Consider the following 24,394-nt stretch of genomic DNA (forward strand, 5'->3'; position numbering starts at 1 on the left):
TCTTAAAATTCTCCCCTTAATCGCTGATTACATGGCCTAAAATTACATATGCTTTGTTTTCTAAAATTATTTTGTTACCATATAGATATTGCAAGTGACCCTTTCCAAGTCTCCCCATGCTCATTCTTTTCCTTCTCTAAGCTAATTCTATTCTGTTTATTGTACATTATTGTTGCTCTTTTTATCAACCAATGTGCAATATCTTCTGGTAGGACAATCTCATTTGCCTACCCAACTGGTCTCAATTCTTCTGTAAATCTTCAACTACATCCTTGGTCCCTACTGCTCTCCCTATTTTTGTATTGTCTGTAAGTTTGAACAGTCTGCAATCTCCTTCGGAAGCCAGGCCATTTAAAATTCAAAAGAATAGGGGTTCAAGCACTGACCTTTGCCAGACTTCAGTCTCCTCCCACCCAAACTAACATTATACCCCTCACAAGTATCCTGTTCGTGTTTTTATTTTTAAAATGACTTCTTATCCACTTATGTTGTATCCTGGTGTCCTGTAGTTTTAGTGTAATTATAAGCCTTTCAGAAGGAACTTTGCCAAAACAACTTGCATTTATAGTGCCTTTAACATAATAAAACATCCCAACTGCTTCACAGGAGCGTTACCAAACAAAATTTGACACAGAGCCACACAAGGAGATAGTAGAAGTAGCTTTTAAGGAGCAGCTTAAAGGAGGAGTGAGAGAGAGGTTTAGGGAGGGAATTCCAGAGTTTAGGGCCCAGGCAGCTGAAGGCACGGCCGTCAATGGCGGAGCAAAGAAAATCAGGAATGCACAAGAGGCCAGAATTGGAGGAGCACAGAGCTCTTGGAGGGCAGTAGGGCTGTAGGAAGTTACAGAGATAGGGAGGGACAAGGCCATGGAGGGATTTGAAAACAAGGCTGAGAGTTTTAAAAATCAAGGCATTGCCGGACCAGGAACTGATGTAGGTCAGTGAGCACAAGGGCGATGGGTGAATGAGACTTGTGCAAGTTAGAATAAGTGCAGTGGAGTTTTGGATGAGCTCAAGTTACGGAGGGTCCCAAGTGATAGCCGGCCAGAAGAGCATTGGCAGTCAAGTCTAAAGGTAACAAAGGCAAGGATGAGGGTTTCAGCAGCAGATGAGCTGAGGCAGAGACAGAGAAGGGTGATGTTACGGAGGTGGAAGTCGGAGGTCTTAATGATGGAGAGGATATGAGGTTGGAAGCTCAGCTCAGTATCAAATATGACACCAAAGTTACAAACTGTCTGTTTCAGCCTCAGACAGTGGCCAGGGAAAGGGATTGAGTCGGTGGCTAGGGAACAGAGTTTGTGCGGGGACCGAAAACATTGGCTCTGGTCTTTCCAATATTTAATTTGACGAAATTTCTGTTCATCCAATACTGGATGGCGAACAAGCAGCGTGACCAATCAGACACAGTGGAGGGGTTGAGAGAGGTGGTGAGGTAGAGCTAGGTATTATCAGCGTATACGTGGAACCTGATGTTGGTTTTCAGATGATGTGGTGGAGAGGCAGCATGTAGATGGGTAGTAGGAGGGGGTCAAGTATAGATCTTTGAGGGATTCCAGAGGTAATGGTGCGGGAGTGGGAAGAGAAGCCATTGCAGGTCATTTTCTGCCTATGACTGGATAGATAGAAATTGAACCAGGTGAGGACAGTCCCACCCAGCTGGACACCAGAGAGGCATTGGAGGAAGATGGTGTGGTCAACTGTGTCAAAGGCTGCAGACAGGTCGAGGAGGATGAGGAGGCATAGCTCACCACAGTCATAGTAACATAGGATGTCATTTGTGACTTTGATAAGGGCCGTTTCAGTGCTGTGGCAGGGGCAGAAACATGATTGAAGGGGTTCAAGCATGGAGTTGCTGGAATATATAGGCAGGGATTTGGGGGGCAACAGCACGCTCAAGGACTTTGGAGCAGAAAGGGAGGTTGGAGATGGGGGTAATAGTTTGCAAGGTCAGAGGGGTCAAGGGTGGGTTTCTGAGGAGGGGTGTGATGACGGCAGATTTGAAGGGGAGGGGACAGTACCTGAGAAGAGGGAACCGTCAACAATATCAGCTAACATGGGGGCCAAGAAAGAAAGTTAGGTAATCAGCAGTTTGGTGGGACTAGGGTCAAGGAAGCAGGAGGTGGGTCTCATGGACAAGATGAGATAGGAGAGAAACTAGAGAAAGATACGAGTTCAGGGCTAGGGCAGAGAAACTTAGGGAAAGTTTGACTTGGTGGGCTAGAGGAAGGGAGCTGAACAAATGGTTTCCATCTTAGTGATAAAGAAGTCCATGAGCTCCTCGCCAATGTTCCCTTTCATTTTTTGGGGGGTTTTAAGGGACTGCGCGGCCCATTCAAAATACCGCACATGCGTAGTTTTTCCTAATTAAAAGGCGGTGAGCCGGCTGCGTGGGACCTGCAGAGCGCTGCGCAGCTTAAGGAAACATTGCTCCTCGTACTTGTTGTTGGAAAGGAGGGTGGAGGCAGGGTGCAGTGGACGGGGGTTTACGATGGTGTGTAGTGGAGGAGTGAAGTTGGAGTTATCTTTGCATTCCAGGATGATCCTGGAATATCAAGCAGTTTTGGCCAAGGAGAAAAGGACAAAATTGTGCTTTATATGGTCCAGCTAGATCTGGCGATGAAGTTGTCCACCATAAAAATTGAAGTCTGTGTCTCTTGAACTTAAGGGAGTGGAGATAGGGCCACACCAGGGGGAACGACCAGGGTGAGAGAGAGTAATGGGGACAAGGGCATCCAAGTTGGAGATGAGGGTGTGATTGAGCAAATCAGCAGCTGCAGAAATGGCGTGGTGAATGGAGAGTCAAAGCTTAGACAGTTGGGAAATAGAGTAAATGACTTGGGAGAGAGTTTTTCCAGGGGCAGACACAGAAGGGAAATGCGAGTCGCGATGGATACAAGGAAGTGATCAAGATGCTGTTCACAATTTACATTAACGATTTAGACTTAGGAATCAAAAACACAATTTCTAAATTTGCGGATGATACCAAATTGGAGGAGATAGTCAACTGAGGCGGACTGCAACAAATTACAGGAGGACATTAATAAACTTGCAGAATGGGCATATAATTGGCAAATGAAGTTCAACACAGATAAATGTGAGGTATTACACTTTGGTAGGAAGAATAGGGAGATCATTTATCACTTGGAGGGTGCGAGTCTAGGTGGGGTAGAGGAACAAAGGGATCTAGGAGTACAAATACACAAATCACTAAAAGTTGCGACGCAGGTTAGCAAGGCCATAAAAAAAGCAAACCAAGCACTAGGGTTTATTCCTAGAGGTATAGAATTGAAAAGTAGGGAAGTTATGCTAAACCTGCATCGAACCTTGGTTAGACCACACTTGCAGTACTGCGTACAGTTCTGGTCACCATATTATAAAAAAGGATATAGAGACACTGGAGAGGGTGCAGAGAAGATTTACAAGAGCGATACCAGAAATGCGAGGGAAACGATGAACCTGCTGGGTCTCTTTCCTCTTGAAAAAAGGCTGAGGGGTGACCTAATAGAGGTCTTTAAAATTATGAAAGGTTTTGATAGAGTGGGTATAGAGAGAATGTTTCCACTTGTGGGGAAGAGCATAACCAGAGGTCATCAATATAAGATAGTCACCAAGAAATTCAATAGGGAATTCAGAAGAAACTTCTTTACCCCAAAGAGTGGTGAGAATGTGGAACTCGCTACCACAGGGAGTGGTTGAAGCGAATAGTATAGATGTATTTAAGGGGAGGCTGGACAAACATATGAGGGAGAAGGGAATAGAGGGTTATGCTGATAGATTTAGATGAGGAAAGACAGGAGGAGGCCATAACAAAAGCAAACCAAGCACTAGGGTTTATTTCTAGAGGTATAGAATTGAAAAGTTGGGAAGTTATGCTAAACCTGTATCAAACCTTGGTTGGACCACACTTAGTACTGTGTACAGTTCTGGTCACCATATTATAAAAAGGATATAGAGGCACAGGAGAGGGTGCAGAGAAGATTTTCAAGGATGATACCAGAAATGCGAGGGTATACATATATGGAAAGGAGGAACAGGCTGGGTCTCTTTTCTCTTGAAAAAAGGCGGCTGAGGGGTGACCTAATAGAGGTCTTTAAAATTATGAGACATTTTGATAGAGTGGATAGAGAGAGAATGTTTCCACTGTGGGGAAGAGCAAAACTAGAGGCCATCAATATAAGATAGTCACCAAGAAATCCAATAGGGAATTCAGAAGAAACTTCTTTACCCAAAGAGTGGTGAGAATGTGGAACTCGCTACCACAGGGCATTAAAGGGGAGGCTAGACAAGCATGAGGGAAAAGGGAATAGAGGGCTATGCTGATAGATTTAGATGAGGAAAGACGGGAGGAGGCTCGAGTGGAGCATAAACACTGGCATGGACTGGTTGGGCTGAATGGCCTGTTTCTGTGCCATATATCCTATGTAATCTTATGTAAAGATGGCCTTATCTGTGATTAACACGTTGGGAGTAGAGTCCACTGACATGGCCAGATTGAGGGGGTGGCCGTGAATATGGGTAGGTGAGTTTATATGGAGGGAGAGATTAAGGATGGATAGGAGGGCAGTGAACTCAGAGGAGAGAGCCCAAATGGACCATGTTATAGTTAGTTCATTTAGCTACTTTATTTGAAATGTCCTCAAAAGAAATCAAGGGGGTTTGTCTGGGAGGATTGTTCCCTTATAGAACCACGCAGCCTTTCGTTACTGAATCATTGCATTACGGGTATCCTCCTATCTACGTTTTACAGTAGTTTTCATTATTTTATGTCATTTGGCATATCTGTAAATGAGCAAAACGATAGGAGATGAAATTCGTTATAGACAAGTACTGCACATGGGAAGAAAAATGGGTGGCATACATACTCCATGAAGGGTGTTGAAATAATGAAGGATGTTGAAATAATGAAGGATGAAGTTTGATGAAATCGAAGACTCTTGGTCGACTCAATGCTCAACACATCGACCACTGCAGAACAGCAATCAACAGAACAGAATGCTGAACTACTTACCTAAAACTGTGAAGTCAGAGGAAATCAAATTGTACAGACCACACCTCAAGTGCTGTCCAGGTCCGACACAAAGGAGTCCAAACATTGATGGAGTTTAGAGAACAGCCGCCAAAATGACCTTGGTGTCAGAGATGTGAATTATGAATAAAGACTGGAGAATCTTGGCATTTTCAGCCATAAAAGGAAAAGAGGTGATATTAGAGGTGTGTATAGAATAGCAAATAGTACGGCAAACACAAATTCAGAATATTACTTCAAACTAAAATGGCATTTCAACTATCTGTATTGGAGCCCCCAAAAAGCTTTGATTGAGATTTAATAAAGTTAAAGACTACCTTGGAGAGAAGAAGTAACATTTTTAATGCCAATTCCATGATCAGCCTCCAGGTAGGTATGTTGTTTGCAATTAGTGTCAATAATTTAAGCATGATGGGTGTTCCTGCTTTTGTGAATTAACCACAGGGTACATACACTCCTTTATTCTCATAATTGACAGAGGTCTTTGAAACCATGAAGGGGTTCAATAGGGTAGACATAGAGAAGATATTTCCACTTGTAGGAGAGTCCTAAACTAGGGGCCATAAATAGAAGATAGTCACTAATAAATCCAGTAAGGAATTCAGAAGAAACTTCTTTACCCAAAGAGTGGTTAGGATGTGGAACTTGCTACCAAATGGGAGTGGTTGTGGTGAATAGCATAGATGCATTTAAGGGGGTGCTAGATAAGCACATGAGAAAGGAACAGAAGGATATGTTGATAGGCGAGATGAAGTAAGGTAGCAGGAGTCTCATATGGAGCATAAACAGCAGCATAGACCTGTTGCACCAAATGGTCTGTTTCTATGCTATAAAATTGCTAAGCAAAGGGAGCTCCATTTTACACAATGGTTTTTGTTGGGCATCATTGTCACAGGGCAATTAACCTTTCACTTTGACATGTAATGATGCTGATAGGTGACATCATCCAAATCATTTTTCCAAACTTCAAAAGAAAAACACCCTTATAACTCAGATACTTTCCTTCGTTATTCGGTTGGCATCCCATGTAGTCTCCAGTAGTTTTAGTGCTAGAGCCATGTAATTCGCTACATTTGAAAGAGGACTTTCTGATCACAGAAAAACACTTAGGAGACAATGATTGTGGTTGATTAGGTATGTTACAATCAATACTGTGGTGGAAAACTCCATGGACTGTTGATTCAGTAGTTACACAACATGGCTCCTGCCTTTCACCTTATTTGAAAGCAATGCAAGAGTGGCCAACAATGGCACCTGATGTACATCCAAGACAAATCAGTTCCCTGTCCATCAACCCTACAGGAAATCAATTGTTTTTGGTCTGGCTTGACACTAGAACAAATGTACAGTGATGATCAAAAGCATGGCTCTTTCATGCCACAAGTCAAAACCACTCTACTGAAGAGAAATATTTATGGGCTTTACCAATAACAGCAATCTCAGAGCAAACAAAAGTGATGGTAAATATGGACCATAAACACCCTAGGACTCCATACAAATTGCAAAAAATGATTCTGAGGCACTCAAAATATCAAAGATCTGAGTGAATTGAAACTGATCAATCCATTTAATTAAAAACAGAAAATGCTGGAAATACTCAGCAGGTCAGGCAGCATCTGAGGAGAGAGAAACAGAGTTAACATTTCAGGTAAATGACCTTTCATCAGAACCTACATTTGAAAGAGGACTTCCTGATCACAGAAAAATACTCACGAAGAAAAGACTTGCATTTATATAGCGCCTTTCACGACCACCGGACGTCTCAAAGCGATTTGCAGCCAATTAAGTACTTTTGAGACAATGATTGTAGTTGATTGTAACATACCCAATCATTAAAGTGGTGGAAACCTCCATAGACTATTGATCCTGTACCCGATAGTTACAGAACATGGGTCCTGATGAAGGGTCATCAGCCTGAAACGTTAACTGTTTCTCTCTCCACAGATGCTGCCTGACCGGCTGAGTATTTCCAGCATTTTCTGTTTATCTTTGAAATTTCCAGCATCCGCAGCATTTTGCTTTTGTAATCCATTTAATTGCTGGGCAAAGGGCTTGTTCACTATTTTATTGTTCAGAAGCTGCATCTCAGAACTAGTAAACCTCAAAAAACGCTTTGCACGCAGCTCAAAGAATGACTGACTCAAAGTTAGCACCAGTTAAATTACAAGCATCTGTACCAAGTTGAAAAAGTTCTTCAACATTCAAAGCAGACAGTATTTGAAGGGATTGCAGTCCTTATCATCTTGTACTTTGTTGAAGGTCAAACATGGAAAACACTTTAGACGTAAAAGCATACTCTCCATCTTTGTTTCAGCTGGTTTCCAACCTAGAAGTAGCCTATGCTGCATGGAAAGGCAACAAAGTGGATATCTTCAATTCTCTGACAACCTATTTGGGCAATTGGTAGAATATATGCACTGATCCTGGAGTGGGGTTTGAATCCACAACTGCTGACTCAAAGGAGCGAGTGCTAACAACTAAGCCAAGCACAGACACATTCATACCCACTCATTGTCATCATGTTTCTGCTGAAATTGTGAGAGGCTAATCCTTCTGGCCTCATATCTGTTCTTCTCAGTGCCTACACCTTAAGTGGCTGTGATACCACTCGTTATTTTTTTAGATACGGTAAGAGGTATATCAATTGACACCTCATATTTCTCTCAAATTGTCTTCAGTTTCCCTATAGACAGAACATGATGTATCCTTGATTTAAATAAACAGGGTATTCCCAGCAGCAAAATATAGATTTGCCGATCGATATGGGAGGCCAGAGTTTGATAGGAACTTGGTTGCAACCACAATAGTGGATGAGAGATATCTGCCAACACTCAAAAACCTTCCATCAGCATGTTTTTTGCAGTCTTCATCAGATGGCTGTCAGCAAAAGTGCCCAGGAAGTAGTATCAGTTTACCCTGAAGCAACACCCATTGGAAGACAAGTTGAGAATAGCAAATTTATACCCATTAAGATGTTCAAACCACCAACTGCTGGGACAGTTTAAGAAGTACAGTCTAGCCATAAAAGTATGTGAAAGGGGTTAGCTTGAAGAAGACTGCTATTGGACAAGAGGAAAAAAAAAACTTCAGACGATTCATTGAAGATGCACCCCAGAAACCAGAACAAGCACACTGCAGAAGAGGATAACTGTTCAGGTACAGCAATTGAACATAATGATCAGAGGCGGTTTTTAGATTATCTGAGATGGACTTAAAAAAGAAAAGCACAATTTATCAATTAGTTTGCAGTCTAAATTGCAAAAGAGCCAACTTTGCCAAGCATGTACTGTAATCCTCAAAATTAAGTTGAATCGGCTAAAGTTGTGATACTCTAATTATCTAAGTAACATGCTATGTTCAACTGAATGTAGAATTTTTTAATTTTTATTTGTTTATGGGATGTGGGCGTCGCTGGCAAGGCCAGCATTTATTGCCCATCCCCAATTGCCCTTGAGAAGGTGGTGGTGAGCCGCCTTCTTGAACCGCTGCAGTCCGTGTGGTGAAGGTACTCCCACAGTGCTTAGGTAGGGAGTTCCAGGATTTTGACCCAGTGACGATGAAGGATCGGCGATATACTTCTAAGTCAGGATGGTGTGTGACTTGGAGGGGAACTTGGAGGTGGTGGTGTTCCCATGCACCTGCTGCCCTTGTCCTTCTAGGTGGAAGGGGTCACAGGTTTGGGAGGTGCTGCTGAAGAAGCCTTGGTGAGTTGCTGCAGTGCATCTTGTAAATGGTACACATTGCAGCCATAGTATGTCGGTGGTGGAGGGAGTGAATGTTTAAAGTGGTGAATGGGGTGCCAATCAAGCGGGCTGCTTTGTCCTGGATGGTGTCGAGCTTCTCGAGTGTTGTTGGAGCTGCACTCATCCAGGCAAGTGGAGTGTATTCCATCACACTCCTTACTTGTGCCTTGTAGGTGGTGGAAAGGCTTTGGGGAGTCAGGAGGTGAGACACTCGCCACAGAATACTTAGCCTCTGACCTGCTCTTGTTCCTACAGTATTTATGTAGCTGGTCCAGTTAAGTTTCTGGTCAATGGTGACCCCTCAGGAAGTTGATGGTGGGGGGATTCGGCGATGGTCATGCCGTTGAATGTCAAGGGGCAGTGGTTAGACTCTCGCTTGTTGGAGATAGTCATTGCCTGGCACTTCTGTGGCGCAAATGTTACCTGCCACATATCAGCCCAAGTCTGAACGTCGTCCAGGTCTTGTTGCATGCGGGCATGGACTGCTTCATTGTCTGAGGAGTTGTAAATGGCACTGAACACTGCAGTCATCAGTGAACATCCCCCTTTCTGACCTTATGTTGGAGGGAAGGTCATTGATGAAGCAGCTGAAAATGGTTGGGCCTAGGACACTGCCCTGAGGAACTCCTGCAGCGATGTCCTGGGGCTGTGATGATTGACCTTCAACCACCACAACCATCTTCCTTTGTGCTAGATATGACAGTGGAGAGATCCCCCCCCGCCACCCAGATTCCCACTGACTTCAGTTTTACTAGAATGAAGTTATTGGAACTCAGAAACCAAATTATTGCGATCTTTATGATGATTAAGTTGAAAATTGTCTCATCCTTGATTTGGTAGCAGTGTAATAAAGTAATTATTAGTTGTACATCAGACTGTGTCCTGTGTAGTCCTTTATATATTTAGATCCTTGTAATTTGAGTTTGCTTACATCAAACTACTAAAGAGCCACAATACACACTACACATAAACCCTAGAAACAAATCTAAAACTTATTGCTCCATGGGTAATATTATCAAACTACTTAAATAGTTCAATTTTTCATGTCATTTTTAGCTTTTATTGGAAAAATGTCCGTGGGAATTCAAGGGGAGGGGAACTAACAGTTACATGTTCTTGGTGAAATCACATAGGCCCAGAATTTGCAGTCAGCGGCGAAGCAAAGGTGCTTTTTGCCTCTTTTGATGCGCAAGAGATTTCTGTGCAATATAACGGGGAGTGCCTTGCGTGATCTGCTGTGATGTCAACAAGCTGTCTGAGCAGTCAATCACATTGCAGAATTCTCAGACAGGGAAGCAGGAAATGCGAACCTGCTTTTATCCCAACTTTTTAAAAATGTTAGAGAGCAAAATAAAGATTGAGGCGATCACATGGGGACATGGTCGAACTTAAAATAATCATGATCAAACTTTAAAAATTTTTTAATTTTTTTAAAGTTTCTTAACAATTGCAATTTTTTACCATAATGTAGAAATTTGACACTCTACAAAACTAAAATTTGTTTAGCAGTCAATACACTGTTAAAACCCCAGTTACAGCTAATCCAACAAGACTTCGCATTTAATCGGGTATTTAACAACGATATTACCGCAGTAAAGCACAAGTTTTCATCAGTTTCACTGATTTCACCAATGGCCAGTTATTAGGAGGGGTGTGGCCGGGGCGGCGGTGGCAGTGTCCAGAGCGCAGCCTGCGTCGGAGTAGTGAATGATTGACTGCAACTTCAAGATTTCTGCGTTTAGATGCACTACATCCTGAAGTTGCAGTCAGTTTCAGAGGGGTAATGACGGCGAATACTATTAGTTCACCGTTATTACCCACTGCAAATTTCAGCTGATAGTGTTGAAATTTACAATTCCAAAAAATACTTAAAAACGGTTTGCAAATTTAGAAGGCGCTTTTGTTGATATGATTTTAGATATTCTTAAAATGTTAAAGAACGAAAAATACATTTAAGAAGTTCAAAACTGTTTTTAATTATTTTCTTCCTATTCCCCCCCCCCCCAGGCCTCCCCCAAGATGAACAGCTTGCTTTAAATAGCGATATATCTGAATGATAGATGGGAGGTTCAAACGTAGTTGGGCTCAGGAGCACAGGATCTGATGTCCATTGATCCCAACATAGAAATGGTGGGAAATGCAGCCAAGCTATAAAAATCTACAAAATGCAAACAGAGTTAAAAAAATATAATTCATTGTGATTAACCTTTGTTGACCTATGGGGGAAAAAAAGGCAAGATAAAGCACTACAGACTACAGCAGCTATTGGAGCAGAAATTGGACCTCATTGTAGTCATTTTCAGGCATAAAACGGGTTCAACAAGGGACAATTTCAGGGACTAATGCCCCCAAAGGATGCCTGAAAGACATCCGACCGATACTGGGTCGGATAATATTTTAGGCGTCCCCCTAAAATAGGTAGGCCTCTTGTATATGGAAATAAGGAGTCAAACTTCTGTTTCAGGCCCTCTCGCCGATAGTCGATGTTGCAGAGTGGTGCAGGAGCCGGGCCTGTCCCACTTGGGATCTGAAGCAGTCTAAGGGCAACTGGCACCAAATGGTAAGTTGTCTCGTTAAAAAAAATACAATAAATGTGGTCCTGGGAATTTGTGATTAGAGAGGCGGGCTGGAAGAAAATGGGCCAGGAAGCTGGGCTCTGCCTCACTGTCGGAATTTACAGGCAGTAGGTGCGGAAGAGGCGGCTAGCGATGGACCAGGCAACAAAATCCGTATCAGGGGAAGGAAGTGCAGCAGTTCCTCACTGCTCTATTTTCAAGCCATTTCTGTCGCTATTTTGCCTGATTTGAGGTGGGATAATAAAGAAAATTCCAGCTCCTGCTTTCACAAACTGTGAAGAAGTCTTGATACTCACCTTTCAGGGTTTTGGATCTCTTCAGTCACAAAGTTAAGAGTGTCCCAACCGGAGTAGGAATATAATGCCGAATACAGAGCTAGGGCCATATCTCCACCATCCAGTTTGGAGCCTTGAAAGGAATTTTGGAAATTGCCCGTTTGACCTGCAATAGATAATTCCAGTATAAGGAAATGGAAACCAGCACATTCGGTGAGTAAGCCTTCCCCAAGGCAAAGATTCTGAAACCTTTGCGGTTAAATGTGCTTTTTAGCAAGACAAAACAATGTTTTTCTGAGAGACAGTTACACTTCCCAGCCTCAGAACCACAAGGTCAATTTTGCAAGATGAGGCCCATAGCGTAGCACCTGACGCGATGGGGTTGCAAGTTGGTGAGGCAGGTGCAGGACTGCACTATGCAAGCGGCTGTCTTTCAGCTTAAGTCAAGGGGTCAGCTAACCCGATCAGTGGTACTTAGAATATTCCGGCGATTAAAATCACTGGAAGATTGGGAGGACTGCCAATAAGTCCCATAACTCCAGTTGAGCAAAGCTCTGCACTCAGAGCCTTGCCTGACAAAATCTATCCTTATGTGCTATGCAGAGTTCCTAAACATCCAATATCAAGAAGGAAGAAAGGAATTAAGTTACAATCATAAAGCACTTCGCACATCCTCAACATGTCCCAAAGCACTTTATAACCAACTTTTGAGGTGCAAAGGGAGCAGTGAATTTGAATAAAACAAAGTCCTATGAAAAGCAAATGAATGAATTAATAACCAGATAGTTTGTGGTGGTGTTAGTTGAGGAAGAATAGCCAACTGCTCTTTTCAATTAATGCCATGGATCTTTTACTTTCACCTGAACAGGTAGAAAGGGACTTGGTTTAATGTCTCATCCAAAAGACAGCTCTTTGAACAGTGCAGCACTATCTCAGTACAGCACTAAAGGGTCAGCCTAGGTTACATGCTCCCTGGAGGGGTACTTAAACCCACAACCTTCTGACTCAGGCAAGAGTCCAAGTTAAGCTAAAGCAGATTATTATAGCCAATTATGTCTTGTGAGAGAGACGGAGCGAGCGCGAGAGAGAGACGGGGAGCAAGCGCGCGCGAGAAAGAGCGAGCGAGCGCGAGAGAGACGGGGTGCGAGCACAAGAGAGAGAGACGGGGAGCGAGCGCGCGCGAGAGAGAGAGAGAGAGAGAGAGAGAGAGAGAGAGAGAGAGAGGGAGGGAGCGCGAGAGAGAGAGAGAGAGAGAGAGGGGGAGGGAGCGCGAGAGAGAGAGGGAGGGAGTGCGAGAGAGAGAGAGAGAGAGAGAGAGAGAGAGAGAAAAAGGGAGGGAGCGCGCGAGAGAGAAAGGGAGGGAGCGCGCAAGAGGGAGAGAGAGAGAGAGAGAGAGAAAGGGAGGGAGGGAGCGCGAGAGAGAGGGAGGGAGAGGGAGGGAGCGCGCGAGAGAGAGAGAGAGAGAGAGAAAAAGGTAGCGCGCGAGAGAGAGAGAGAGAGAGGGAGCGCGAGAGAGAGAGAGGGAGGGAGGGGGCGAGAGAGAGAGAGAGAGACGGGGAGCGAGCGCTGCGCGCGAGAGAGAGTGAGAGAGAGAGAGAGAGAGAGGGAGGGAGCGCGAGAGAGAGAGGGAGGGAGGGAGGGGAGAGAGAGAGGGAGCGCGAGAGAGAGAGGGAGGGAGGGAGGGAGCGAGAGAGAGAGAGAGAGAGCGCGCGCTGCGCGCGAGAGAGAGGGAGGGAGGGAGCGCGAGAGAGAGAGGGAGGGAGGGAGGGCGAGAGAGGGAGGGAGAGGGAGGGAGGGAGGGCGAGAGGGAGGGAGGGAGGGAGGGAGCGCGAGAGAGAGAGAGAGATAGAGATAGAGAGAGAGAGAGAGAGAGAGAGAGAGGGAGAGGGAGCGCGAGAGAGAGGGAGGGAGGGAGCGCGAGAGGGCGAGAGAGAGAGAGGGAGGGAGGGAGGGCGAGAGAGGGAGGGAGGGAGGGCGAGAGAGAGGGAGGGAGGGAGGGAGCGCGAGAGAGAGAGAGAGAGGGAGAGGGAGCGCGAGAGAGAGGGAGGGAGGGAGCGCGAGAGGGCGAGAGAGAGAGGGAGGGAGCGCGAGAGAGAGGGAGGGAGGGAGCGCGAGAGAGAGGGAGGGAGGGAGCGCGAGAGAGAGAGGGAGGGAGCGCGAGAGAGAGAGGGAGGGAGCGCGAGAGAGGGAGGGAGCGCGAGAGAGAGAGGGAGGGGGCGCGAGAGAGAGAGGGAGGGGGCGCGAGAGAGAGAGGGAGGGAGCGCGAGAGAGAGAGGGAGGGAGCGCGAGAGAGAGAGGGAGGGAGCGCGAGAGAGAGAGGGAGGGAGCGCGAGAGAGAGAGGGAGGGAGCGCGAGAGAGAGAGGGAGGGAGCGCGAGAGAGAGAGGGAGGGAGCGCGAGAGAGAGAGGGAGGGAGCGCGAGAGAGAGAGGGAGGGAGCGCGAGAGAGAGAGGGAGGGAGCGCGAGAGAGAGAGGGAGGGAGCGCGAGAGAGAGAGGGAGGGAGCGCGAGAGAGAGAGGGAGGGAGCGCGAGAGAGAGAGGGAGGGAGCGCGAGAGAGAGAGAGGCGGCGAGAGAGAGAGGGAGGGAGCGCGAGAGAGAGAGGGAGGGAGCGCGAGAGAGGGAGGGAGGGAGCGCGAGAGAGGGAGGGAGGGAGCGCGAGAGAGAGAGGAGGGAGCGCGAGAGAGAGAGGAGGGAGCGCGAGAGAGAGGGAGGGAGCGAGAGAGGGAGGGAGCGCGAGAGAGAGAGGGAGGGAGCGCGAGAGAGAGAGGGAGGGAGCGCGAGAGAGAGAGGGAGGGAGCGCGAGAGAGAGAGGGAGGGAGCGCGAGAGAGAGAGGGAGGGAGCGCGAGAGAGAGAGGAGGGAGCGCGAGAGAGAGAGGGAGGGAGCGCGAGAGAGAGAGGGAGGGAGCGCGAGAGAGAGAGGGAGGGAGCGCGAGAGAGAGAGGGAGGGAGCGCGAGAGAGAGAGGGAGGGAGCGCGAGAGGGAGGGAGCACGAGAGAGCGAGGGAGGGAGCGCGAGAGAGAGAGAGGGAGGGAGCGCGAGAGAGAGAGGGAGGGAGCGCGAGAGAGAGAGGGAGGGAGCGCGCGAGAGAGAGGGAGGGAGCGCGAGAGAGAGAGGGAGGGAGCGCGAGAGAGAGAGGGAGGGAGCGCGAGAGAGAGAGGGAGGGAGCGCGAGAGAGAGAGGGAGGGAGCGCGAGAGAGAGAGGGAGGGAGCGCGAGAGAGAGAGGGAGGGAGCGCGAGAGAGAGAGGGAGGGAGCGCGAGAGAGAGGGAGGGAGCGCGAGAGAGAGAGAGGGAGGAGCGTGAGAGAGAGAGAGAGGGAGGGAGCGCGAGAGAGAGAGAGGGAGGGAGCGCGAGAGAGAGAGAGAGGAGAGGGAGGGAGCGCGAGAGAGAGGGAGAGGGAGGGAGGGAGCGCGAGAGAGAGAGAGAGAGGGAGGGAGCGCGAGAGAGAGGGAGGGAGAGAGGGAGCGCGAGAGAGAGAGGGAGGGAGGGAGCTCGAGAGAGAGGGAGGGAGCGCGAGAGAGAGGGAGGGAGCGCGAGAGAGAGAGAGGGAGAGGGAGGGAGGGAGCGCGAGAGAGAGAGAGAGGGAGGGAGCGCGAGAGAGGGGGAGGGAGCGCGAGAGAGAGGGGGAGGGAGCGCGAGAGAGAGGGGGAGGGAGCGCGAGAGAGAGAGAGGGAGGGAGCGCGAGAGAGAGAGAGAGAGGGGGGAGGGAGAGAGAGAGAGAGAGAGAGAGAGAGAGAGAGAAGAGAGAGAGAGAGAGGGGGGAGGGGAGCGCGCGAGAGAATGAGGGGGAGGGAGCGCGAGAGAGAGAGAGAGAGAGGGGGGAGGGAGCGTGCGAGAGAGGGAGGGAGCGCGAGAGAGAGAGAGGGAGAGGGAGGGAGGGAGCGCGAGAGAGAGAGAGGGAGAGGGAGCGCGAGAGAGGGGGAGGGAGCGCGAGAGAGAGGGGGAGGGAGCGCGAGAGAGAGGGGGAGGGGAGCGCGAGAGAGAGAGAGGGAGGGAGCGCGAGAGAGAGAGAGGGAGGGAGCGCGAGAGAGAGAGCGCGAGAGGGGGAGGGAGCGCACGAGAGAGAGAGAGAGAGAGAGAGAGAGAGAGAGAGAGAGAGAGAGGGGGAGGGAGCGGCGCGAGAGAGAGAATGAGGGGGAGGGAGCGCCGAGAGAGAGAGAGAGAGGGGGAAGGAGCGGCGAGAGCGAGAGACGGAGGGGAGGGCGGGGCGGGCGCGAGCCGGAGGGGAGGGGCGGGTCGGAGCGCGAGCCGGAGGGAGGGCGGGTCGGGCGCGAGCCGGAGGGAGGGCGGGTCGGGGCGCGAGCCGGAGGGAGGGCGGGTCGGGCGCGAGCCGGAGGGAGGGCGGGTCGGGCGCGAGCCGGAGGGAGGGCGGGTCGGGGCGCGAGCCGGAGGGAGGGCGGGTCGGGCGCGAGCCGGAGGGAGGGCGGGGTCGGGGCGCGAGCCGGAGGGAGGGCGGGGTCGGGCGCGAGCCGGAGGGAGGGCGGGGCGGGGCGCGAGCCGGAGGAGGAGGGCGGGGCGGGCGCGAGCCGGAGGGAGGGCGGGGGCTGGGCGCGAGCCGGAGGGAGGGCGGGGCGGGCGCGAGCCGGAGGGAGGGCGGGGCGGGCGCGAGCCGGAGGGAGGGCGGGGCGGGCGCGAGCCGGAGGGAGGGCGGGGCGGGCGCGAGCCGGAGGGAGGGCGGGGCGGGCGCGAGCCGGAGGGAGGGCGGGGCGGGCGCGAGCCGGAGGGAGGGCGGGGCGGGCGCGAGCCGGAGGGAGGGCGGGGCGGGGCGCGAGCCGGAGGGAGGGCGGGGGCGGGCGCGAGCCGGAGGGAGGGCGGGGCGGGCGCGAGCCGGAGGGAGGGCGGGGCGGGCGCGAGCCGGAGGGAGGGCGGGGGCGGGCGCGAGCCGGAGGGAGGGCGGGGCGGGCGCGAGCCGGAGGGAGGGCGGGGCGGGCGCGAGCCGGAGGGAGGGCGGGGCGGGCGCGAGCCGGAGGGAGGGCGGGGCGGGCGCGAGCCGGAGGGAGGGCGGGGCGGGCGCGAGCCGGAGGGAGGGCGGGGCGGGGCGCGAGCCGGAGGGAGGGCGGGGCGGGGCGCGAGCCGGAGGGAGGGCGGGGCGGGCGCGAGCCGGAGGGAGGGCGGGGCGGGCGCGAGCCGGAGGGAGGGCGGGGCGGGCGCGAGCCGGAGGGAGGGCGGGGCGGGGCGCGAGCCGGAGGGAGGGCGGGGCGGGCGCGAGCCGGAGGGAGGGCGGGGCGGGCGCGAGCCGGAGGGAGGGCGGGGGCGGGCGCGAGCCGGAGGGAGGGGCGGGGCGGGCGCGAGCCGGAGGGAGGGCGGGGCGGGCGCGAGCCGGAGGGAGGGCGGGGCGGGCGCGAGCCGGAGGGAGGGCGGGGCGGGGCGCGAGCCGGAGGGAGGGCGGGGCGGGCGCGAGCCGGAGGGAGGGCGGGGCGGGCGCGAGCCGGAGGGAGGGCGGGGCGGGCGCGAGCCGGAGGGAGGGGGGGGGCGGGCGCGAGCCGGAGGGAGGGGGGGGCGGGCGCGAGCCGGAGGGAGGGGGGGGCGGGCGCGAGCCGGAGGGAGGGGGGGGCGGGCGCGAGCCGGAGGGAGGGGGGGCGGGCGCGAGCCGGAGGGAGGGGGGGGCGGGCGCGAGCCGGAGGGAGGGGGGGGCGGGCGCGAGCCGGAGGGAGGGGGGGGGCGGGCGCGAGCCGGAGGGAGGGGGGGGCGGGCGCGAGCCGGAGGGAGGGGGGGGGCGGGGCGCGAGCCGGAGGGAGGGGGGGGGGCGGGCGCGAGCCGGAGGGAGGGGGGGGGCGGGCGCGAGCCGGAGGGAGGGGGGGGGCGGGGGCGCGAGCCGGAGGGAGGGGGGGGCGGGGCGCGAGCCGGAGGGAGGGGGGGGGCGGGGCGCGAGCCGGAGGGAGGGGGGGGGCGGGCGCGAGCCGGAGGGAGGGGGGGGGCGGGCGCGAGCCGGAGGGAGGGGGGGGGCGGGCGCGAGCCGGAGGGAGGGGGGGGGCGGGCGCGAGCCGGAGGGAGGGGGGGGCGGGCGCGAGCCGGAGGGAGGGGGGGGCGGGCGCGAGCCGGAGGGAGGGGGGGGCGGGCGCGAGCCGGAGGGAGGGGGGGGCGGGCGCGAGCCGGAGGGAGGGGGGGGCGGGCGCGAGCCGGAGGGAGGGGGGGGGCGGGCGCGAGCCGGAGGGAGGGGGGGGCGGGCGCGAGCCGGAGGGAGGGGGGGGCGGGCGCGAGCCGGAGGGAGGGGGGGGCGGGCGCGAGCCGGAGGGAGGGGGGGGGCGGGCGCGAGCCGGAGGGAGGGGGGGGCGGGCGCGAGCCGGAGGGAGGGGGGGGCGGGCGCGAGCCGGAGGGAGGGGGGGGCGGGCGCGAGCCGGAGGGAGGGGGGGGCGGGCGCGAGCCGGAGGGAGGGGGGGGCGGGCGCGAGCCGGAGGGAGGGGGGGGCGGGCGCGAGCCAGAGGGAGGGGGGGGGCGGGCGCGAGCCAGAGGGAGGGGGGGGCGGGCGCGAGCCAGAGGGAGGGGGGGGGCGGGCGCGAGCCAGAGGGAGGGGGGGGCGGGCGCGAGCCAGAGGGAGGGGGGGGCGGGCGCGAGCCAGAGGGAGGGGGGGGCGGGCGCGAGCCAGAGGGAGGGGGGGGGCGAGCGCGAGCCAGGGGGAGGGGGGGCGAGTGCGAGCCAGAGGGAGGGAGCGAGTGAATGCGAGCCAGAGAGGAGGGAGCGAGCACAAGCGCGAGCCAGAGGAGGGAGCGAGCGAGCGAGACAGAGCGGGAGCGAGAGACACGCAGAGGCCAGAATTTTAAATCGGGAGGCAGATTGGGAGCAGGCCGGGGACTGGGGTGGGAGGGGGTGGGGCGGGGGGGGCGGTCTAGGAAGTGTTGGGGAAACCCAGGCGAATGAGTTTCCAGCAGGCCCTGCCGAATTGAACAGCGGGGCCTGGTTTTCATTTGGAACCTCATGTGGGAATTCTCCAGGGCAGTCAGTGGCAGGTCGGGTGGGAAATTTGATTTTTCTTGACAGCGGATCGGGACACCCACTGTCAAACCGCCACAACACGCCTATCCCACAGACGAATGTGAGATCTCTGATCCGACCTGACCCATAGAGGCGGGCGACCCAATTAAACCAATTATTAGGTTGTTGACAGACCCTTAATAATGCTTTTAATCTTACTGTTTAACTTTAACTGCTCGCCGACGGGGTCCACACAGCTCGAGGGCCACGTCTGTGAACCCAAGGCGGGAGTTGAATGGCCATTGCTCCAGCTGATTATTTGACAGCTTCAAATGTACAGTAAAAGCTCCCACTTTCCTCAGCCACAAGCTGTTTCTCAGTCCATTTCCAGCACAGATTCTGCAGGCTTTCCAATTTCCACTCTCACCTCATTGACAGAATGCATCTGTCATCTCTACTTCACCTGCCATCTATTCCATCAACATGGGTGCCGTTATACTGTCTCACGTTGGTGCTCAGAATCCGACCATGATGAGCCCCAACACCGACAGCACCAGGCACACCAGCACCACCCTTCTCCACAATCAACTGATGCTGCACAGGACACAGGGCATCAGCACCCGACCACTTGCCGCCCGGGAGGCCTCACCATGGCCAGATTTACTTCACTTGATGCTGTACACCTTGGCTGCCACATAATGTGCCAGGTTGGCACCACCCCACACTAACACCATAAAGCATCCCTACAATACCCAAGCCATTCCTTTCACACTCACCACAATTGCCAGTGGGGGGGGGGGGGGGGGGGGGGTGGTTGGGGGGCCGTTGGCGGGGGAACCATTATGTTTCACCATTCACTGCAACTCACTAAGCCACTTCCAAAGGTGCACACAAATCTGTCCAAGAACGCAAAAAGTGTTGAAAATAAAGGTTTCAATGTTTGACAGCACATTAACAGAAACTTTACATGAACATTGGATAAAACACCTAAGTGGCTACCCTTGTGTGTTGTTAGTTGGTATGATTGCACTATGATGAGGGTGAGTGAGGGGGCTGGCTAGTGAGATGGGGATGTGATAATGCAGAGAGAGAAAAAGGGGATGGGTGGAGGTGCAAGGTATGTTGGTGTGAGTAAGGATGTACAAGAGTAGGGTAGGGAAGGCAGAGTGATGGGGATGTGATGAAGGGGAGTGTGGCTTTGTACTAATGTTTCGTGATTTACTGAGATCATTGAAAGATTTGCGGCACTGCACCCAGGTCCTCCTGACCACATCCCTGCTTGTGTCCTCCTCTGCAATGTGCAACCAGGCTGTGTTGGTCTTCTGGGGAGGTCTCTTCCATCCATGGGAAGGGAAGAGGCCCTCCTTGCTTGCTCGGACTCCCTCCATAAGCATATGGAGGGAGTCATTGGAGGACCTGGGCGCAGCCCTGTTCCTCTGTGCACTGATTGTCAGTGTTTGCAGTACTCCAATGCTGTAGAACACTGACGGCACAAATGTCAAAAGAAAGTTGGCCATAGTCCCTGTAAGGAAACCGGCTGAGGATGCGTCATGAATGATGTCATCAGACCCGCTTCCTCTAATTGGACCGGGAAACACGCTGGGCGGGCTTAACAAGCCCTATCAACGGAAATTGATTTTCCAGAGCAGAATGGAGCAAGCAGCAGGGCCGAGACCCGCCACCGACCCCAGCCGCACCGAGGTAAGGAAAATCGCGGCCTCTGATTTCCACCCGCAGCCAGCCAGATGGAAAAGCTGGCTGGTTGCGGGTGGGTAGACTTGCGGTACTAGGCCGCAGAGAGGAGGGATTAGGTAGGGCTGGGGGCCGAACTCGAACATGGGGGGGCCTGGAGAACAATTGTGGGTGGGGGGGGGGGGGGGGGGATATGGAACATCGGTAGCGGCCTGAAGATCATTGGTGTTGCAGGAGGCTAAGAAGTGATCCGAGGCCTCCTGGATAGCATGGGGGCTGGGGGACCGGCGGGAAGGTGATCAGAAGCCTCACAGGGCATCTCCGATCATGAGGGGGGGGGGGGGGCCGCGCGGGTTAGGCAAAGACGCAGGATCAAGGAGGTAAGTGTAAAGGCACTTACCTCCTGGATCCAGCCGTCCGCGCCTTCCATTAGCTATTGGGTTTCCCCAAGGCCTGCGAAACCTGACCAGCCACAGTTAAATTTAAAATGGTGGTTAAATCGGAGGCACGCCAGCCTCATTTTAATATTTAAATGGTCACCCGGCCTTCTGGGAGCGGGTTGGCTGCCCACCCCTCCATCCCGCCTCAATTAAAACCGGAAATGAGCGGGTTGGAGGCAGGTTCTGGTCGGAATTCAGTTTATTAACACTAACTTTCCAGCAGCCCCCAACCCACCCATTTTTTGGGGTTAAAGTTCCCCCGGAGAGAGGGCGACAGAGAGGCAGAAAGAGACAGACAGACAGAGAGGGACAGACAGTCAGAGAGAGACAGAGACAGACAGAAAGCGACACATACACTTCAGCTGTCAGTGTAACTTGTAACTGCAATTTGTCTTTGGTATGTCAGAGAATTTAAACAGTGTTGGAATCTTTATGAACATTTACTTACATTACAAACACAAAAAACAGTATTTGGTTTTGTCATAACTCTAGTGGTTTTAACACAATTAGAAATGTGTTAACAAGTTATGGGTATTTACCTTGACATAGCTTCACCATCCCAGCTATGATGATGATGATCAAGGCAATCACTTTAGCGAAGGTGGACACCACCTGCACAGTAGTTCCCCATTTCACTTTGGCACAGTTTACCAACGTCAGTAGACCTTTGGATTCAAAACATGTCGTTATGCTAGAGAGATTCAAAACTAATCCTACTTGCCTACTCTCTCCCCGTAGTTCTGTATCTGTCTCTGCTTCAAATATTTATTCAATTTTCTCTTAAAATCAATAGTGTCTGCCTCAGCCACATCAACAAACTGCTGCGTAAAAAAAATTCCCCCAACTTTTCTCCTCATCCTCTTAGTGACCATTTAAAATATGACCCATTATCACTGACTCCCCAGCAGAGGAAATAGTCTTCACCTATTCACTCCATCAAAAGCCTTCACAAATATGGAAAATCTCTTATTAAATATCCTGTTCGCTTTCTCTGATCCAGTGGAAACAGTCCCAGCATTTTAATTGTCTTCTAATAACTACGGTTGCCCATCATGGCATCACCTGTTGAATCCACAATGGGCACACTATGGCTTTAAAAGGTCCTTTCTAGAACGGAATACGCAAAACTTGCACACTGTACTTTAACTGTTACCTAAAAATATTTTGTACAAATTTAATACAACAGCCCACATTTAAGTTAGGCAAATAGCACTAACAAATTGCCATTACCATTGTTAATTACAATGTCGGCTCTTCCAGCATGTTAAACTCGCTGGCTATTTCAGGCAGGACCAGGTGTTCAGGAAGTAGTTTGCACCTCGTTAAGGTCTACTTCTAAACATTTACATAATAACAATAATAACTCAACCAAGCGGTTCAGGTCCAATTAATCCAACCAGCTTTTTATAAAAGACAAGTTTTATCTTTGGTACAAAAGCAAAATGCTGTGGATGCTGGAAATCTGAAATAAAAACAGAAAATGCTGGAAATACTCAGGTCAGGCAGCATCTGTGGAGAGAGAAACAGAGCTAACGGTTCAGGTCAATGACCTTTCAGTTATCTTTGGTCTTTGTTGGTCATCTGCTACCCCTGCCAAGCTTCAGTGCAGTTCAAGGTCCTCTGCTGCTGTTACTGGCCTTATACAGGCACTCATTGTGAGAGAGGAATGTTACGGCAAACAAGCATTACAGATTAAATCATAGCGTGCCTTTTCTAAGCAAAGTAATAATTGCACTGTGCACAGGTTCTCAAAGGAATTATTTTTCCTTTTCAAGGTTTAATTAGTGTCAAAACGTTTTGATCATGTACAAACTCACCAGAGAAAGCTAAGTCTTGTCTATTCCAGTCTAAGCACCCTTTTAACAACGTTATAAGGAATGTTCCCTGTAAACTGTGCGGCCACGCGGTGCTCCAGGGGTCCCGCGCAGCCAGTTTGCCGGCCTTTCAATAAATAACCCGCACATACGCAGCATTTTGAACGGGCCACACGCCCCCCCCCCCACCCCCCAAAAAAAATTACAGGGAACACGAGTTATAAGTGTTAACTACTGCCAAACAACCTCTTTGGCACTGAAAATTAACTATTACAAGTATGGAGTGCCATTCCTTCAGGTTTTAATTGTTGTGGGAGATTTTAAAAAATGTAAAGTTTAAATTTTTTACTTTCTCTCTTAATCAATCTTTCTTTCCGTCTCTATTTCTCTTGCTGTACTTGATTTGACACTGAATTCACCCATTCTAATTTACACTTCCTTCTCAGTCCTTGCACTGTTTATTTCACAAACCTTCAATCTGATTGGTTAAGGAGATACACAGTTGCTTTCCCTATTCACTCAGGTCCCAGATGCCTAGTTTCTCCTCGCTGCCACATTATCAGCTCACACTTGCCATGCAAAAACTGTACAAACCTAAACATGCAAGGGCAAGTCTAACGAACGGCAGGTGCCGTTAGATGCCCTACTACAGCAACATTTGGCCCATTAACATTTACACAGTGATCCCTATTATAACACACAGTGATCCCTATTATAATGCACAGCAATTCCCCATTATAATCTTGGACATAGTTCTCCTATTTTAATGCATAGTCTGAGTTGAATGTGCAAAAAGCAATTTTTAAATTTTATTTCCTGTAACCTGTAAAAAAAGTCGTGTTGGAACATAGGATTTTAAGTAAATATTTTGATAAAAATAATTGTGTAACTTTGAATACCGCGCCCCCACTCCCTCATTGTAATGAATTTTTAAAAACGATTAAAGCAGGTCAAATATATGGTGACTGTTTATTGCATTATCTTCTCCAACCATTTGTTCCTGGTTCACTCACTCTCCAGTACTCCTGCCTATCACTATTACCCAGATAGCTGCATCCACCACAACGTATGAAGTGGAAGCTAAGGTATTGGTCCAGATTTTTCGTTCAGCAGCGAAGTGACGACACTCGCCACTCACCTCGAAGAAAACGTCCCACAAAGATCTCGCAATCTCTGTGGCGTCGATTTCATCTTTCCAGACGTTAATTTGATTCCGGTGCCAACTCTAAGGAATCTCCAGCATCCCGCAACAGTGATGTCATCAAGCAGGTCAAGCAGTCAATCACATTAAATAATTCTCACAGACAGCAAAGCAGGAAGTAAAATGCACTGACTTCACTTTTTATAAATTTTATAGAGAGCAAAATAAAGATTGGGATATACACATGGGGTTAAGGTAGAAGCTGAAATATCAAACTTTTAAAAAATATTTTAAAATATAATTTTATCATAATGGAAAAATTTGACATTCCACAAATATAAAATTAGCTTTTCCGGGCCAGAGAGGTTGCTCAGCAGTAATTATGGCACCATTAAAAACCCAGTTACACCTTATTGAACAAGGCTCAACTTTTTCAGGTGTTTTTTTAACCATGATATTACAGCGTAAAAGAAAAAATGATCGTCAGCTCAGTGATTTCTAAAGATTGCCTTCTGGGGTGGCGGGGGCGTCTTCAACAGCATGCCCTGTGGAGGAGCAGGGAATCATGGACAGCAAATTCTGGATTTCTGTGTTTAACTGTGCATGTGCGGACGCCAGAAATTGCTATCAGTTTCACAGGGAAATGACGGTGAACGCTGACAGTTTCACTATCATTACAACCGCAAGATCCGGGCCAATGAAATGAATCTAACACTTCAACACTTATCTTGGTCATTATACAAATTTTCCCATTATATCTCATTTGGAAATTTTAT

General features: G+C 51.2%; 1 protein-coding gene across 1 annotated transcript in view; it reads right to left on the reverse strand.

The window, feature by feature from the left end:
* LOC147117675 (Y+L amino acid transporter 2-like) overlaps positions 1 to 24,394 on the reverse strand; it is a 91,433-nt gene that overhangs the window by 41,619 nt on the left and 25,420 nt on the right. The window contains exons 2-3 of the mRNA XM_085988867.1: positions 21,203 to 21,328; positions 11,642 to 11,786 (exon numbers count right to left, since the gene is read on the reverse strand). Of these exons, the coding sequence (XP_085844993.1) occupies positions 11,642 to 11,786; positions 21,203 to 21,328 (271 nt within the window). The remainder of the gene's footprint in view (positions 1 to 11,641; positions 11,787 to 21,202; positions 21,329 to 24,394) is intronic.

The sequence above is a fragment of the Somniosus microcephalus genome, chromosome 5 (genome assembly GCF_052327205.1).
Source record: "Somniosus microcephalus isolate GS21.2 chromosome 5, FLI_Smic_1.0, whole genome shotgun sequence".
NCBI lineage: Eukaryota > Metazoa > Chordata > Chondrichthyes > Squaliformes > Somniosidae > Somniosus > Somniosus microcephalus.